This window comes from Palaemon carinicauda, chromosome 11 (assembly GCF_036898095.1).
Source record: "Palaemon carinicauda isolate YSFRI2023 chromosome 11, ASM3689809v2, whole genome shotgun sequence".
Lineage (NCBI taxonomy): Eukaryota > Metazoa > Arthropoda > Malacostraca > Decapoda > Palaemonidae > Palaemon > Palaemon carinicauda.
In genome coordinates, this window is record NC_090735.1 from 131748624 (window position 1) to 131768006 (window position 19383).

The 19383-nt window shown below is 36.9% G+C and overlaps 1 protein-coding gene across 5 annotated transcripts in view; it reads right to left on the reverse strand.

Annotated features, from left to right (window-relative positions):
• The window catches only part of LOC137650219 (serine-rich adhesin for platelets-like), a 361753-nt gene that overhangs the window by 39435 nt on the left and 302935 nt on the right, over positions 1-19383 (reverse strand). For all 5 annotated transcript variants that reach the window (XM_068383454.1, XM_068383453.1, XM_068383452.1 and 2 more), the window contains one exon: positions 1381-2057. In XM_068383454.1, the coding sequence (XP_068239555.1) occupies positions 1381-2057 (677 nt within the window). The remainder of the gene's footprint in view (positions 1-1380; positions 2058-19383) is intronic.

Genomic DNA, 19383 nt, shown 5'->3' on the forward strand with positions numbered 1-19383 from the left:
GAAAAAAATAAAATATTTTAAGAACACTAACAACATTAAAATAAATATTTCCTATATAAACTATAAAAAATTTAACAAAACAAAAGGAAAAGAAATTAAATAGAATAGTGTGCCCGAGTGTACCCTCAAGTAAGAGAACTCTAACCCAAGACAGTAGAAGACCATGGTACAGAGGCTATGGTACTACCCAAGACTAGAGAACAATGGTTTGATTTTGGAGTGCCCTCCTAGAAGAGCTACTTACCATAGCTAAAGAGTCTCTTCTACCCTTATCAAGAGGAAAGTAGCCATTGAACAATTACAGTACAGTAGTTAACCCTTGAGTTAAGAAGAATTGTTTGGTAATCTCAATGTTATCAGGTGAACGAAGACAGACAAGAATCTTTAAAGAATAGGCCAGACTTGTAGCATTGTCTCCAACTGGGATGATGGTTGCTTTGTATTAGTTGTTGATGTAATATGACATTACCCAAAGCAGACGAATTTAATCAGTATAGTTACTGTGTCAAGTTCCATTGAGCCTGAACTTGAAGGTCTCCCTTATACACATGTGAGTCCATGCTTTCAACATTGATACACTGGCCCTAGAGCTACGAAGACAATATTTCTTTGGTATTTAAGTTGTATTGGATTCCACGTTCTAGCCTTTTACCACGGGAAAGAACTTGGAGACCATACAGCACATTAATGCCAAGAAAATTCTTTAATGATATTCTAACATGACAACTATAAATATGTTTAGCTCTCAGTAGCAAAGGTTTAAAATTTATAACGCAAAACCACAGTTAGAACCATCCGGTCAAGTAAAAAAAAGTTGAATTTAAGATGCTGAGTTATTAACTTTTAACAATCAAACAGTACCAGCTGTAGAAAAATGTTAAAATTTACATATCTTCACTTTATTGGGTTCTCCACAAACATTCATATACAGTAATCAAATCTAAAAATATAAAACCTGTGAATGGTAAGGGATGATTGACTAATAGTTATATTGAAAGCCAATTTTTTCTTCAGTATAAAAAAAACATCTAATAGTTAGTGGAAAAATAAATTTCTTTACCTACCCATGAGCTTCATACCTATACTAAAATGCAAGAGTCACATCTTACACAAAAGATGTACCTGTATTACTAGGCAAAAATAAATGGCACAAAATTACCCATCTGGAAATACTTTAAATTGCTGAAAATTTTGCATAAACCTTAATATATGTGCATAAAACAGTGAACATATTTCATATCTAAAGTATTTCTCAATACTTCAAGAGATATTTTGATTCTCAGCCTCATCCTGTGAAGATAAAATTACATAAGATGAATCTTTATATGTTTTTAGCGTCCGCACGCAAAAATGAAAACAAAACTAAGACAAATATCTCACCGAAGTGGGCGAGTCCAGAGAATCTCCTGGAGTGGGTGGTGTGCCTGGGCCTTCTGGTGGTGTTGAACGACGATTAAGACTAAGTTGTAATTTACGTCTCTGATCTCTTAGTTCTTCTTCGTTGCTATCTATGCTGGTAGCAGAACTTGCCATAGACCAGACTGATTCCTTGTGCTGCAAAGGGGGTCGTTGAGTAAAACGACGCACACCTACTACCGCAACATCGTCATCTTCATCCTCATCACTAGAAACCTCATCAAGGCTATCTTCTTCTGCAACAGAATCTTCTTCATTACTAATATCATCTCCATTATTTCCTTCATTATTTGCAAGAAGTTCCCCATCACGGCCAAGATCAAACGATGACTGTCCAATAATCAGCCGTTTCCTTGGTACCTCAGGGGATTTCTGTCCTTGGAGATCTAGGAGCCGTCTATTCTCTGGATTCAGCACAGAAAGTTTATTAGTATTTCCTGTGAGAGATTTCATAATAGAACTCTTTGTTCCAATATTCTTTGCAATAGAAGCAAACCGACTGGCTCCAGTTAAAGTAGGCTGAGATGGTGCACGCTGAAGAGAATCTTTTGACTGTAAGTACCTTGAACGATTCTCTCGAATGTTATCCAATATTTGCGACATCAGAGGTGACACTGTTGCAACAGATGATCTCCGCAATGCTGCAATAAGCAAAAATTAGTAGTTAAGAAATAAAATCAAATGTCCATTGCATTTAGGATAAGAATAACTAAAAGTATTAAAAATAAGAAAAGTTGTAAGAACCAGCACTCTATATAATAGCTCTTTTTTCCATGCACGTTATAAACATTCTAAAGAGAAACCAAAAATTTCAACTGCAATTAACAAAACTTTTGCTAAAATCACAAACTGCGACTATATGTTAGTCACAGCATTGGTTTCTACTAAATTTTCTATTACGTAAATGATAACTAGATGGAAAAGGTAGTCAACAATTAACTATTCCTGCACGGAAATAGAACAAAGTGGAAAATACATTAAAAGCACACAAAGATGAAAATGAGTGTAGAAAATTAAATGGGAAATAATGAAAAGAAGGCAAAATAGAATTCATGAGTGGGGTAGGAATATAGTGTACTCAGTTAGGTCACACAGAAGCATGAAGAGAACTCTCAATCTAGAACAGTATGATTTAGTATAGTTGGGGTTATGTTGCATGGAAGTAAGGCAGCAAACAATTAATGGGGTTGAAGTAAACGCACATATTAAGGACTTTATTATGGGACATAATTTACAAAAGAAAAGAGGGAATGAAAAAACTTGCATGGAATATATTACACTGGTGCTTTCAACAATTAAAATATGCAATCAGCTAAAAACAGATAAAAAGAGGAATAAGGAAGCTATCCCATATTAAGTAAATTAGGCTACTGAACCCATACTGCACACAATTAAATTCCGTAAATCAGCAACAGCCAAATTAATTCTAAGTTTTGCAGAGAGAGTAGCAGCAAATAAAATTGAAAGGAAGGAACACTTTAGTTCTTTTTGTATGCATATGCCATATTTATGCAGAATGACGAATAGTAATTCTTCAGGGACTGAGAAGTGAGAATTGAGCAAGATTATAAATACTTTACAGCTAGTAAAGTAATGTCCATAATATAGCAATCTAAAGAATTATAGTTATGCCCTTTATTTAGGAATACAATGAACCAGATATGTGGCAAAGAGAAGAGCTATGTACACTGATAAACAAACAAAGAAAAGTTGAAGAGTTACAAGTGCAAATCTGTTCATAAATTCCATAAATTCCTAAAAGAACCACCATGGAATTCAACAGATAAGATTCTACACTGGTCTACAGAAAAGCAAAATCTTTGGAGCTTTAAAGTAGGGATATGGCTGGGAGGGCATCAGAATAAGACATTCATTAGCCTAACAGCAATGGCCCTCCCATAAAAATATAAAGTTAGAGGTCCATCAGAATGAGAGGAGGAAACTAAGATTTCTTATAATAATTGAGAATCAAAGGAATTTTAGGTAATATAATTCAAAAGAAGCAAACTACATATTACATTTTCCTTTGGAAAAACTATTTTTTTCTTCAGACTTTTATGCAGAAGACAATTTCAACATAAGAGGGAGTATGTTGTTAATGACATGATTTGGGCTACTCATGGTTTAAAAGTTGCTCCTGGATGGCAGAGAAAAGGAACTGAACAAAGTCCTAGAGACTGATCATATATACAGTAATGGTACATATGATCAGTGCCCAAATTCTATCTCAATCAAGCTAAGACTAGGGAGGGCCAGGCAATGGCTGCTAATGACTCGGCAGGTAGACCTAGTATAGGCTCTCCCAAACCTTCCATTCCTACCTCACAAGGATGGTGAGGCTGCGGACACTACAACTATCTATCAAGCTTAATAGGGTATTGGACTCCCATCTAACAGGTTGACATGCAGGGCCATTTTCAATTGCAAGTACATGTAGCAAAGCAAGTCCCCACAAAAATAAATTCAAAGGGAAAAACTAACTGTAACCAAAAACAACCATCGTACCAACACAACTATATATGTAGTAAATCTGGAAAAATTGCCAACTGTAATAAAATGTGACAAGCTGCAGCAAAATGTTATTCCAAGTCAACAGTAAAAAGAAGCAACAGTTAAAAGATTGAATAAAAAGTTTCCTTTTATAAATTCAAGGATTTATGAAGACAGTACATAAGGTTTTAAAGATCATTTCAATAAGATATTAATTTCTTTTATAAATAACAAACTATACTTACACTTGGATATTACTTCAAAAAGAAAATACATTTTAATATAACCCTCTACTGTACTTACTATACTTTCCTTGAAAGACCAACTGTTAAAAGAAACCACAATATCAGAGAAAACAGAGATATCAAAAGCAAGACATTCTATAATACAGCATCTACTATCATTAATTTCTTTTCAAAAGACTTATAAACAACAATTTAGATGGCAAGTGATTTATAAACTAAATCTAAACTCATTAATAGTGTGTGCTGTAAATCTAAATAGTACAGTACTGTATATTACTGTGTCTAAAAATCCCTCAACTTTCCAAGTTGAAGAAGAAAACAAATATAAAAACTTGAGATTACAAATTCTAGATATAATTCTTCTACAAAACATTGAAAACGTACTGAGAAAGCTCACAAGCAAAGTGAAATTTTGCATAGCAGCCCATAACCTAGAGGAAGTAAAAATTATAACATTTCCCAGTGTGTACAGTGAACCCTCGTTTATCGCGGTAGATAGGTTCCAGACGCGGCCGCGATAGGTGAAAATCCGCGAAGTAGTGACACCATATTTACCTATTTATTCAACATGTATATTCAGACTTTTAAAACCTTCCCTTGTACGTAGTACTGTTAACAAACTACCCTTTAATGTACAGAACACTTAATACATGTACTACAGTACCCTACACTAAAACAGGCACAAACATAAAAGGCGATTTTATATCATGCGTTTCCTAAACACGCTAAAAAGCACGATAAAAAATGGCAACCAATGTTTTGTTTACATTTATCTCTGATCATAATGAAGAAACAAACTGGAGGTAGAGCTTTGCTTATTACCCAGACATATTTCCCTTACTATTCCCTTAGAACTACATCACATCTTCCTACTGTATATGTATATGTATATGTATATGTATATGTATATGTATATGTATGTATATATATATATATATATATATATATATATATATATATATATATATATTATATATATATATATATATATATGTATATATGTATATATATATATATATATATATATATATATATATATATATGTATATATATATATATATATATATATATATATATATATATTGTATATATATATATATATATATATATATATATATATATATATATATATATATATATATATATATATATATGTATATATATGTATATATATATATATATATATATATATATATATGTATATGTATATATATATATATGTATATATATATATATATATATATATATATATATATATATATATATATATATATATATATATATATATATATATATATATATATGTATATATATATATATGTATATATATATATATATATATATATATATATATATATATATATATATATATATATGTATATGTATATATGTATATATATATATATATATATATATATATATATATATATATATATATATATATATATATATATATATATATATATATATATATATTACTGTATATGTATGGGTTATGGAAAAAATCTGCGAAGTGGTGAATCCGCGATGGTCGAACCACGAAGTAGCGAGGGTTCACTGTATACACTTCTTTATATTAGCAAGTATTGTAATTAACTGGTAATATTGTTGATTGAAAACAGTATGTTGTGTTACTTATATACTTCCCTCAATAAATGCTTTTTCCAATCTTTGGTATATAAATATTGTTGTTAATTAAAATTCAGAATTAGTCAGAAAAATATTGGAAACTGGGTTGGAATAGCAGATTTACTGATAGTTAATGTATTCATCCACATATCAAGATGTTGTGTCAAGTTCTAAAGAGCCTGAACTCGAGGGTCACCCTTATACACACAAGAGTCTGTGATCGGCACGTCGATACACTGGACCTAAAGCAGGGAAGATGTTTCTTTGGTATTTATGTCACATTGTATTACCTGTTCTAGCCCTATACAGGAAAGTCCTTGGAGACTCCACAGCACTTTAACCACAAAAAAATGGAGATTAACATAATCGAAAATGTATTAATTTTCAATCATACTCAATACCAAATATTGAAAACAAATCTAGCTAGAATAATTTATCAGAATCATTAAAAAAACTCAATCTATCTAGTTAATAAAATGTTAGTGCTGGATCTTATTTATTCAACAGTATAGTCTTGGTAGAGATTTCTTTTAAGCAGATTCAACTTTTTTTTCAAATAATTATACTGTAGTAGGCTTCATAATACCTTAATACCTGTACATTCAAACCTGGACTTTCATTAGCAAATAAAGTTCTTTTCAAATCTTTGAATCTTTGGCACACAACCTGCTCCTTTTCTTGCATCCCATATTATGACGTACCTCTACTCTCATCTATCATCATCAGATACAGTCTCTCCAAAATACTATACTGCACCTATAAGCAGCAAATTGGATTCCATTTTTCCCTCATACACATTAACATTCTGCCAAGTCTTCTTAATTTTTATTTATCTTTACCTCTTTATTATTGTTCACATTTACTCTATTCTCTATACTCTTTTCTCTTATACTTAACCTTTTTACTTTGCTTTCATCTATCACCACTGTCATCTGCAAATATTAAATGTTCCATGCCCCATCACAAAGAATTTGCTTATTTCAACTTCAAGCCTACAGTAAATCTGCTACCCAATCTCTTATTTCTCACATCACTTTAATATTGAACAGCTACATGAAAAACCAATATCTCACACCTGCTTTAGTACAAAACCAACTCCTTTCCTGTTAACATGTTCTATTTCCAAATCTGAAATCTTTTAATTTTTCCCAGCAGCTCAACTTCTATTCCATACACTCTAAAAGACCTAGCCACTGAATTGTATTATTTTTTTCATGCCCATTTATGCCATGTATACCACAATGATTTTTTACCCTCTATTTTCTAACTTCTCTTATTATTACTTCATAACAAACATTCAATCCACTCACCTTCCTTTCCTAAACCCACATGGTTCTTATTCTATTGATCCTCCTATCATCTCACTTTTTCAGTAAATAATCAACCATGTCTTTTCCATAGAATATTAAATAACATTATGCACAATTATCATTGTAATCCCTTTCCGCCTTTCCTTTATACAATGAAATGATCACTTCACTCTATCACTTCTTTGGAACCTTTCCTTCATTCATTCATTCATATCCTGCAAATCATAATTAGCTGACTGATCTCACTATCTACTACTCACTTAAAATCCCATCAGTTGCAGAGATTTTTTATTCTGCAGCTGCTCAATTACAAGCCAAACATCTTCCCTAACTCTTGCATCTTTCATCTCTGTCCTATCGCGGTTATGTTTAGCAATTATTAAAAAAAAATCACTCCATCAAACCAGGACTGCCTTCACTTTAGACAAAAAAATCTCCATTTGCATCTTTCATAATGATCTTTTTTTTTTTATAAACTAGGCTAGGCTTGATGTTCATAGAGGGAATGATGATTATTGCCACTCAATCTTTGTCTTTACAACAGCCTAGCTAGATATGTTATTGTTATATTGAGAATTTAATGCAATTAACTCATATCCATTTAGTTCTCAATTCTAAAGTAACATTTCTCACAGACCCTACCAGGTTTCAAACCATAACCTAAATCCTCAAATGGTAACTAGTGGTTTTAATGCACCATTCAGTAAGGATCCTCTTGCAGAGCCTCAAATTCTATATTTGTTTTTTGCACTTCTGCAGTGTAATGATCACATTCCCAAATTTCCAGCCACTCTTTTAGGACACCTAGAATTTGAGACTAAATACCAAGATTATAGTCCAGATCCTTATATCTCTCCTCTAAATAAAGTAAGTGCCTCTAAACCTCTGGTTATCCCTTATGTGCCTAAATGTTAGTCTTGATATTTTATTACTCCACTCGTATAATGGATAATAGGGGAGGGTGAGCTGTGGCACCCTAGCAGTACCAGCCAAACTAGCCTTACCTTATGCCTTATTTGCCTTATTTTTTGTTTGGGTTCCCCCAGGTCCCTCAGTGTGAGGCACCTCGTATATCCACCAGAGAGTTGCTAATACATCTTCCGGTGTATTTTGCATCTTCCAGTCTTGGATGGTCTGGGATGCATTTTAGGTATTTATCGAGCTGATTTTTAAACGCATCTACGCTCACTCCTGATATGTTTCTTAGATGAGCTGGCAGCACATTAAATAGTCGCTGCATTATCGATGCTGGTGCGTAGTGGATTAATGTCCTGTGCGCCTTTCTCAGTTTACCTGGAATGCTTTTTGGCACTATTAATCTACCTCGGCTTGCTCTTTCTGATACTTTAAGCTCCATGATGTTTTCAGCAATTCCTTCCATTTGCTTCCATGCTTGTATTATCATGTAGCGTTCTCTTCTCCTTTCTAGACTGTATAGTTTTAAAAATTGCAGTCTTTCCCAGTAATCAAGGTCCTTAACTTCTTCTATTCTAGCAGTATAGGACCTTTGTACACTCTCTATTTGCGCAATATCCTTTTGGTAGTGTGGGTACCATATCACATTGCAGTACTCGAGTGTACTACGCACATAAGTTTTGTAAAGCATAATCATGTGTTCAGCTTTTCTTGTTTTAAAGTGTCTGAATAACATTCCCATTTTTGCTTTACATTTAGCCAACAGTGTTGCTATTTGGTCGTTGCATAACATATTCCTATTTAAAATTACACCAAGGTCTTTAATTGCTTCCTTGTTTGTGATTGTCTCATTATTAGGTCCCTTGTATGCATACACCATTCCTTCTCTGTTTCCATAATTTATTGATTCGAATTTATCGGAGTTAAATACTATCCTATTTATCTCCGCCCATTCATATATTTTGTTTAGATCTCTTTGTAGTGAGTTCCTATCTTCATCACAAGTAATTTCTCTACTTATTCTTGTGTCATCGGCGAAACTTCTCACTACGGAGTTTTCAACATCACAGTCTATGTCTGAGATCATAATAACAAATAGCAGTGCAGCTAATACCGTACCTTGGGGCACACCAGATATTACCTGGGCTTCATCTGATTTCTCGTCATTTGCAACCACTATCTGTTTTCTGTTTTGCAGGAATTCTTTTACCCATTTTCCTATCTTTCCCACAATATTATGCTTTCTCATTTTTTTCTCCAATATGTTATGGTCTACCTTGTCAAAGGCTTTTGCAAAATCTAGATAGATCACATCTGTGTCTTTTTCATTTATCATATTATTGTATATGTTTTCATAGTGAGCTATCAGTTGGGTCTGTGTACTTTTTCCAGGTACGAAACCGTGTTGACCCATATTAAACAAATTATTTTTGACCAAATGGTTCATTATTTTCTTTTTTATTACCCTCTCATACACTTTCATAATATGTGATGTTAGACTAACAGGTCTATAATTGCTTGCCTCTAGTCTTGATCCACTTTTGAAGATAGGGGTTATATAACCTAATTTATGTTTAACATATATCTCGCTCATATCTACACTCTGTCTTAGCAGTATAGCAAGTGGCTTCGCGATAGTGTTTGCAGTTTTTTTTAACAAAATCGCTGGAACTCCATCTGGTCCGGCTGCCGATCCATTTTTAATTTCGTTTAAGCCGTGACAATATCTGCTTCATTAATATCTATATCCGTTAGATATTCAACATTTTCTTCTCTCATTTCTGTTTCATTATTCTCATTCGCAATTCCTGGCGTGAACTCACTCTTATATTTTTCTGCTAATATGTTGCATATTTCCTTTTTTTCATTCGTTAGCCGTCCTTCAATTCTTAGAGGGCCTATTTCTATTCTCCTTTTATTCATCTTTTTTGCATAGGAGTAAAGTACTTTGGGGTTTCTTTTTATATTTTGAAGTGTCCTTTCTTTTAAGTCCCTTTTTTCATTTTCTTTCGACTGTATAATCTTTTGTTCTGCATTTTCTATCTTACATTTTATTTCCCTCATTTTCCACACATTTTTTTCTTTTGCAAGATTTTTCTTCCACTTTTTAATTTTCTGAAATAAGATCCTTCTGTCTCTTGGTATACACGTCTTTTGTTTATTGTTTTTTTTCGGTACATATTTTTCAACAATTTTCTCCAGTATTTTGTACAGTATATCCGTATTTACCTGTATATTATCACTTATAAATACATTTTTCCATTCTTTATTCAGTTCTTCATTTATTTCTGACCATTTTATATTCTTACTGTAAAAGTTATATTTTCCATATCCTTCCCAAAGTTTTGTGCTTTTATTAATTCTGTGATCACTTGCTTTGGAATGAACTATCAATTCTATGACATTGTGGTCTGAAATTCCCGTGTTATACACTATTATTTCTTTAACATAATTCACCTCATTCACAAATACTAGATCTAGGACATTTTCCTTTCTTGTTGGAATGTGGTTTATTTGTTGCATATTATGTTCTAATAGCATATCTTGAAGCTTTTCAAATTGCCTCTTATCTTCTGCGCTACTATTACTAACTTTTTTATATGTATACATACAACCACTTTCTTCTATCCGTTCTTTCCAATACACGAAAGGAAAGTTAAAATCTCCGGATAGGAGTATATTCGTCTTTATGGTTTCTACATATACTGTATCATCTATTTTTTCTATTATTATGTCAAACTCCTTAGTGTTTGGGGTCTGTAAACTACAATATTCATTAGTTTTTCAAATTCAAATTCTACCGCAATCAATTCACATTCTGTGTTGATGTATTTTTCACATACTTTTCCTTGATTTATGTCTCTTCCATATATTGCGGTTCCCCCTCGATTCCTATTTTTTCTGTCTGATCTATAAGTTTGGAAACCCTTTATCTGGTCATCACTGCCAGTCTCTTGGGAATACAGTGAACCCTCGCTACTTCGCGGTTCGACCATCACGGATTCACCACTTCGCGGATTTTTTCCATAACCCATATATATACAGTAATATATATATATATATATATATATATATATATATATATATATATATATATATATATATATATATATGTATGCATGTATTTATGTATATATGTAGGTATGTATATGTGTATACATATAAATATATATATATATATATATATATATATATATATATACACACACACACACACACACATATATATATATATATATATATATATATATATATATATATATATATATATATATATATATATATATATATATATATATATATATATATATATATATATATATATATATATATATATATATATATATATATATATATATCTAAAGTAGGAAGATGTGATGTAGTTCTAAGGGAAAAGTATGGGAAATATGTCTGGGTAATAAGCAAAGCTCTACCTCCAGTTTGTTTCTACATTATGATCAGAGATAAATGTAAACAAAACATTGGTTGCCATTTTTTATCGTGCTTTTTAGCATGTTTAGGAAATGCATGATATAAAATCACCTTTAATATTTGTGCCTGTTTTAGTTTAGGGTACTGTAGTACATGCATTAAGTGTTCTGTACATTAAAGGGTAGTTTGTTAACAGTACTACGTACAAGGGAAGGTTTTAAAAGTCTGAATATACATGTTGAATAAATAGGTAAATATGGTGTCACTACTTCGCGGATTTTCACCTATCGCGGCCGCGACTGGAACCTATCTACCGCGATAAACGAGGGTTCACTGTACCATGTTTCACTTATATTTAATATATCTATTTTTTCAATTTGGGTTAGTTCTTCTAAGAACTCTATTTTCCTTTTAGAGTTACTCGTGACTAAACCCTGTGCATTCATTACTATTATGGTTTGTGTTTCATCCCCATTATTTAATATTGGTAATAATATGGATTCTCCCATGCTTCCTTCCTGTTCTGATATGATGTTCTTTTCTTCATTTCCCGGAATTCTGCCATTAAAAAATCCAACTTTTCTATTATATTTGCTCTTTCGCCTTCATATTTATTTGTGTGTGTATACCTGCAACTGTCCCCATATCTGCACCAACCCCTGGCATTATAGATGCATTCTTTGTAGTTGGGCTCTAAATGTGCAGGTTTGGGTTGAAAGGCCTCATATCTTGGGGCTCTTGGTTCAAAGCGCGGTATATACACGGCCTGCTTTTTTGTTTCTTTTTTTGTTTCTTTTTTGCTTTCATTTTTCTTTTCAGTTTGCTGAGTTTTCTTACTTTCATTCATGGTTGCAGGATGCATATATCGACATTTTTTGTTGTAAATGAATCCTTTTCCTTCTTTTAGGTTTTTGCATATTTTTGGATGGAGATCTCTGCATCCGTCTCCATATCCGTCTAAATACGCACATTTACCATATATTTCATAATTATGGCATATCTTTGGATGCTTGTAGTAGCATCTTTCGCCAAATCTGCAATTCCCTCTTTTCAGCATATTGCAGACTATATCCTTCTTTTCTATTTTTTCTTGTTCTTGCTCTTCCCTAAAATTATGTAGGTCCGGGTAGAGTCTCTTGGGTCTATTATTTGAGTCACTTGTCAGGCTGGGATGAACGTAGAGAGGAAAGGTTCCCTTTTTTTATTTGTTTGATGTCGGCTACCCACCAAAATTGGGGGAAGTGCCTTTTATATGTATGTATAATAAGCACTCTTTAATTTTCTTTGTGTTTGGCATGACAGATCGTCTGATTCCCTCAAACTAATTGCTTTCTTTTTGCATCTTCTTCTTCCCCACCATTATCCCTACATTAAGGGGTCGGTTGCCTGATGTGCCCCCTCCAATGCCTTAGATCAAAGGCATTCTCTTCCACCAAACCTCTTCTCTCCATATACTCCTTCACCTTATCTCGCCATCTTTCAAAATTCTTGTTGACCTATCTCTTTCCTTCACTGGTGTCCCACCCTGATTAGTGTGGGAGTCAGCAATAAGAACATCAGGGAAGGTTCATAGAAATGAACAGAGTTTTATGATAAAATTTCTATATCTACACTCACTTGATGTTCATATACATGCCCACACCCTCCTACCCACTGACTTATGATGTCAAGGTATAAGGAATACTTTCAACTTCAAAACTGAAAAAAGAAAACCAAAGGCACTCCTGACCATTAACTGCTAGATTGTTTCGTAACTTCACTAGGGGCAAGTATATTTTGAAAGGAAAGTTTTGGATGCCACTCTCTAACCACGGACAGCACCAATAATTTGGGATGAAGGCTTTCTCAAATTTCTAATTAATCTTGGGGGGTAAACATTGATAAATCGAGCTTTAGGAGAAGAAGCCAAATGAACATCAGGTGAGTATAGAAATAAAAAAAATTTATTACTAAAATTCTGTTTTTCCCATGCAACTACACTACTCAACATTTTGCAATGATTTAACAAAACCTATTATCTTTTTCATTCCACCAATTGTTATTTTTTTCCAAAAAATATTCCCTTCAGTCATTATTACCCAATCATGAAATTTTACAGAAAGTTTATCTACTTCCACATAGATGTTGTTAATGACCAGAATGCATTTACCTTTAATGCCTCTCTACCTTTCCTACATTTTACTTGTCTTTACAAGCAGAGTTTAACCCTTTCCTCTCCAACTTCTATCAACATGTTATTTTGATAATAAAATAAATTTTTGAATATACTTACCCGGTGATTATATAGCTGCAACTCTGTTGCCCAACAGACAACTCTACGGTAAAAACTCGCCAGCGATCGCTACACAGGTTGCGGGTGTGCCCAACAGCGCCATCTGTCGTACAGATACCTAGTACTCAATGTAAACAAAGACTCAATTTTCTCCTCGTCCCACTGCGTCTCTATTGGGGAGGAAGGGAGGGTCCTTTAATTTATAATCACCGGGTAAGTATATTCAAAAATTTATTTTATTATCAAAATAACATTTTTCAATATTTAACTTAGCCGGTGATTATATAGCTGATTCACACCCAGGGGGGTGGGTAGAGACCAGCAATATATGTTTACACTTTTATGAGCTAAGAGTTTTTATTTCATTTTAGAAGTTATCAAAATAACAAAAACAAAATAAATAGGTACCTGGTAAGGAAGTCGACTTGAACAATTTCTCTGCCTTTTAAGTACGTCTTCCTTACGGAGCCTCGCGATCCTCTTAGGATGCTGATCGACCCCTAGGATCTGAAGTATCAAGGGTTGCAACCCATACAACAGGACCTCATCAAAACCCCTAATCTAGGCGCTCTCAAGAAATGACTTTGACCACCCGCCAAATCAACCAGGATGCGAAAGGCTTCTTAGCCTTCCGGACAACCCAAAAAACAACAATAAAAACATTTCAAGAGAAAGATTAAAAGGGTATGGAATTAGGGAATTGTAGTGGTTGAACCCTCACCCACTACTGCACTCGCTGCTACGAATGGTCCCAGTGTGTAGCAGTTCTTGTAAAGAGACTGGACATCTTTCAAGTAAAATGACGCGAACACTGACTTGCTTCTCCAATAGGTTGCGTCCATTATACTTTGCAGAGATATATTTTGCTTAAAGGCCACGGAAGTTGTTACAGCTCTAACTTCGTGCGTCTTCACCTTAAGCAAAGTTCGGTCTTCCTCACTCAAATGTGAATGAGCTTCTCGTATTAACAATCTGATAAAGTCTGAACAAGCATTCTTTGACAAAGGCAAGGATGGTTTCTTAACTGAACACCATAAAGCTTCAGATTGGCCTTGTAAAGGTTTAGTACGCTTTAAATAGAACTTAAGAGCTCCAACAGGGCATAAGACTCTTTCTAGTTCATTGCCTACGATCTCCGATAAGCTGGGGATATCGAAAGATTTAGGCCAAGGCCGAGAAGGCAGCTCATTTTTGGCTAGAAAACCAAGTTGTAGCGAACAAGTGGCTTTTTCTGACGAAAATCCTATGTTCTTGCTGAAGGCATGAATCTCACTGACTCTTTTAGCCGAGGCTAAGCATACCAGGAAAAGAGTCTTAAGAGTGAGATCTTTCAGGGAGGCTGATTGTAACGGCTCCAACCTGTCTGATATGAAGAATCTTAGTACCACGTCTAAATTCCATCCAGGGGTAGCCAAACGACGCTCCTTGGTGGTCTCAAAAGACTTAAGGAGGTCTTGCAGATCTTTATGTTTGGAAAGATCTAAGCCTCTATGCCGGAAGACCGATGCCAACATGCTTCTGTAGCCCTTGATAGTGGGAGCTGAAAGGGATCGTCCTTTTCTCAGGTATAAGAGAAAAACAGCTATTTGAGCTACAGAGGTACTGGTCGAGGATACAGAAACTGACTTGCACCAGTCTCGGAAGACTTCCCACTTCGATTGGTAGACTCTAATGGAAGAAGCTCTCCTTGCTCTAGCAATCGCACTGGCTGCTTCCTTCGAAAAGCCTCTAGCTCTCGAGAGTCTTTCGATAGTCTGAAGGCAGTCAGACGAAGAGCGTGGAGGCTTTGGAGTACCTTCTTTACGTGTGGCTGACGTAGAAGGTCTACCCTTAGAGGAAGACTACTGGGAACGTCTACTAGCCATCGAAGTATCTCGGTGAACCATTCTCTCGCGGGCCAGAGGGAAGCAACTAACGTCAACCTTGTCCCTTCGTGAGAGGCGAACTTCTGCAGTACCTTGTTGACAATCTTGAACGGTGGGAATGCGTAGAGATCCAGATGTGACCAATCTAGGAGGAAAGCATCTATATGTATTGCTGCTGGGTCCGGGACTGGAGAGCAATAGATTGGAAGCCTCTTGGTCAGCGAGGTTGCAAAGAGATCTATGGATGGTTTTACCCCAAGTGGCCCAAAGTCTCTTGCACACATCCTTGTGGAGGGTCCATTCGGTTGGAATTACTTGCCCTTTCCGACTGAGACAATCTGCTATGACGTTCAAGTCGCCTTGGATGAACCTCGTTACTAGGGAGATGTCTTGACCTTTTGACCAGATGAGCAGGTCCCTTGTGATCTCGTACAACGTCAGTGAGTGGGTACCTCCTTGTTTGGAGATGTACGCCAAGGCCGTGGTGATGTCCGAGTTAACTTCCACCACTTTGCCTCGAAGGAGAGACTTGAAGCTTTTCAAGGCCAGATGTACTGCCAACAGCTCCTTGCAGTTGATATGCATGCTCCTCTGACTCGAGTTCCACAGTCCTGAGCATTCCCGACCGTCTAGTGTCGCGCCCCAGCCCACGTCCGATGCGTCCGAGAAGAGAACGTGGTTGGGAGTCTGAACAGCCAGGGGAAGACCCTCTCTTAGGTTGATATTGTCCTTCCACCAAGTCAGACAAGACTTTATCTTTTCGGAAACCGGGATCGAGACCGCTTCTAGCGTCTTGTCCTTTTTCCAGTGAAAAGCTAAATGGTATTGAAGAGGACGGAGGTGTAGTCTTCCTAGTGACACAAATTGTTCCACGGATGACAGCGTCCCTACCAGACTCATCCACAGCTTGACTGAGCAGCGTTCCTTCTTCAGCATCTTCTGGATGGATAGCAGGGCTTGATCTATTCTGGGGGCTGATCGTCTTGTTGTTCAGCAACGTCCTCATCAGAGGGTTCCTCATCCGAAAACTGATGAGGAAACGGCAACGGAGTGGGTAACGTCTGGCTCGCTGAGTCTGGTCGCACTGGTGGATGCGTGACGGAGCCGGACGCAATATCATGGAACTGCTGCAAAGTCTGTGAACTGTCAACAACCATGGGTGCGCGAGGAAGCACAGCGTCAACCCGAGACTGTCTAGACCGTCTGGGTTGTGCAGTCAACACCCTACCGGGTTGCTGAGGTTGACGCACTGCGTCAAAACAAGTCACCTCTGCTGGTTGTTGAACGTCCTGAACGTCAACAACCACCTCCGAGCGTCGCTTAACGTCAACGTGCGGCTGGCAACCCACACTGGGTCGCATCGGTGGAGGAACCACCTCAACTGGTAGACGCGAGTAGGTTACCTCAGCGTCAACAGGGCGCACAACCGACCGGTAGGAAGGTTGTTGGCCAGAAGGTTCGGTAGCAACCTTCTCTGCATTAAAGTCCTCTATCAAGGACGCAAGCTTGGACTGCATGTCTTGCAGCAAAGCCCATTTAGGGTCTACGGGAGCAGGTGTGGCAACAGACGGGGTTAGCGACTGAAGCGGTACCGTTTACCATCCCTGAAAGCCTTGTTATGCGTGACATAATTGTACAGCAAAACTTCAAAGGCTCGAAAACAGCTGTGAAGTTGACCTGTAAACAACTTGGAGCGTCTCCTGGCCAGGCGCCAGGGAGAGTCTACGAGAATTGAGAAGTCTATCTGGGCAGAGGCATGAACTCCCAAGCCGAGAACTTCTCTCGTGTCATATCAGACTCTCGCTCTATAAACCAGTTTAAAAGAAGGGAAAGCAAAGGCTGTATCCCCCAAACTCCTCCTGGTGAAAAACCAGTCGCCTAGCCAACGTAAAGCTCTCTAGGAGAGCGAGAGAGCACTAGCTTAAAAACAACGGCTTCGAAGTAGCTAGGCCTAGTGAAAGCTCTGACGTTTAGGCGAACGAGGAGCATCAGTTACAAAAAGATCCGGACAAAGATCCTTAAAAAAATCATCATGATTTAATTAAAGTCCATAGGAGGCTAAGCAGCTTTAGGCTCCTCTCCATCTGACAGAGTCCTCAAGGGAATATCAGTAGTAGGGGGAACAGCAACTTCCTCATCTACAGGAACCTTGTCCGATAAAAGCTGAGTCTCAAGCAAGGGAGAGACCTACCGTGGTGGCAATGCTTTACAAGCAGAGTCCACACTCACTGGTGCATTAGTAGCGGACCAGAACGCAACGTCATGTAACTGCTTGACAGTCTGTGAACTGTCAACCACAACAGGTGCGTGAGGACGCACAGCGTCCACTCGAGACTGCTTTGACTGCCTAGACTGAGCAGTCAAAACAACTCTAGAATGCGGAGGTTGACGCACAGCGTCAAAACAAGTCAACTCCGAATGTTAGGGAACGTCTTGAACGTCAACAGGAGCATCAGCAAGTGGCCTAACGTCCAAATGCGGCTGAAAAACCACACGAGACCGCATCGAGTGTGGTTCTAAACAACCTGACTGACGTGACTAAGCTACGCCAACGTCAATAGTAAGCACAAAGGAACGTTAGGTTGGCTGAAAGCCAGGATATCGATGAGATAAACGGCTAGACTCAACGGACTAATCGGCAGAATAGTCTTCCATAAGGGAGGCAAGCATATACTGCATGTCTTGCCATACAACCCATTAAAGATCAACGGAAATGGTTGTGGTAAGAGACGAGGGTAACGTCTGTAACCGCAACACTTTGCCTACAAAAAAAAAAGACTCTCGGAGTCTGTGTTACGCTTTTGTTAGGCGGCGAGCAGTTATCCGATGACTGCATAGGGTCAGAGCTGTCCTAATGGTTGTAACCAGGACGCTGGACCTGTCCTGAAAGGACTGACTTTCGCTTAAGGGCTTCGAAACCTTGTGACAGGTTTCTTATGCAAAAAGCCTTCGGATGACGAGGAGAAACAACGTCTCTCTCGTCTTATGGTAGGGGAGATCTTGGTAAGATACACCCGATACCATAGAGGGAAAACGTCTGTTCGTTGGTCAAGGCCTCTCGAACCCATAAGTCGTTTGACATTACTTCTCCCCTGGGCTTGGGAGCATGTAAGAGGTCCCGGACTAGGTGAACGACAGGCACGAACAGACGAACCCTCGGACGCAACACTGTAACACTTTGCGCATATCACTTTATCACTTCGATTTTCTGTTTTGCACTTATTTCACTGAAATCGAAACTTTTACTGATTTCTACCTGAAACACACAATTCTACCCTTCATTAAAAGGTAGTAATTGCGAAATCAGTCGTATAATGCAAGCTCATTAATACCAGCAAAAAACAGAAAACATATTTTAAGATAAAAAAATCAGTGGCTGGGAAAGAGACTAAACACTAGTTCATATAACTACGTTTACAATCTCTCACCGCACATAGCCTGGGGACGAGAATAAAAAACTAAAACGTTTTATCCTTCCTCCCCGTACAGCGACTAGGGACGAGAGTAACTCAAGAACAACGTTACCCGCTTGAACGGAACGTTTTCTCTCCTCTCTCTCCCTCCGTCTCTATCTCTCTCTCTCTTTCTCTCTTGATTTCGCACCTAAGAGAAGAGCCCAATTATATTTCGTCAAAAAAACATGTTACAGTGATACCTCGGTAGTCGAACGACTCTATACTCGAACAATTCGGAGTTCGACCAAAATTTTCGAGAAATTTTTGCTGCGGTGCTCGACCAAAAATTCGGTACTCGACCAGCCGAACACGTGACGACCGCATGGGCTTTGTGATGATCGCGCCATCTCGGCC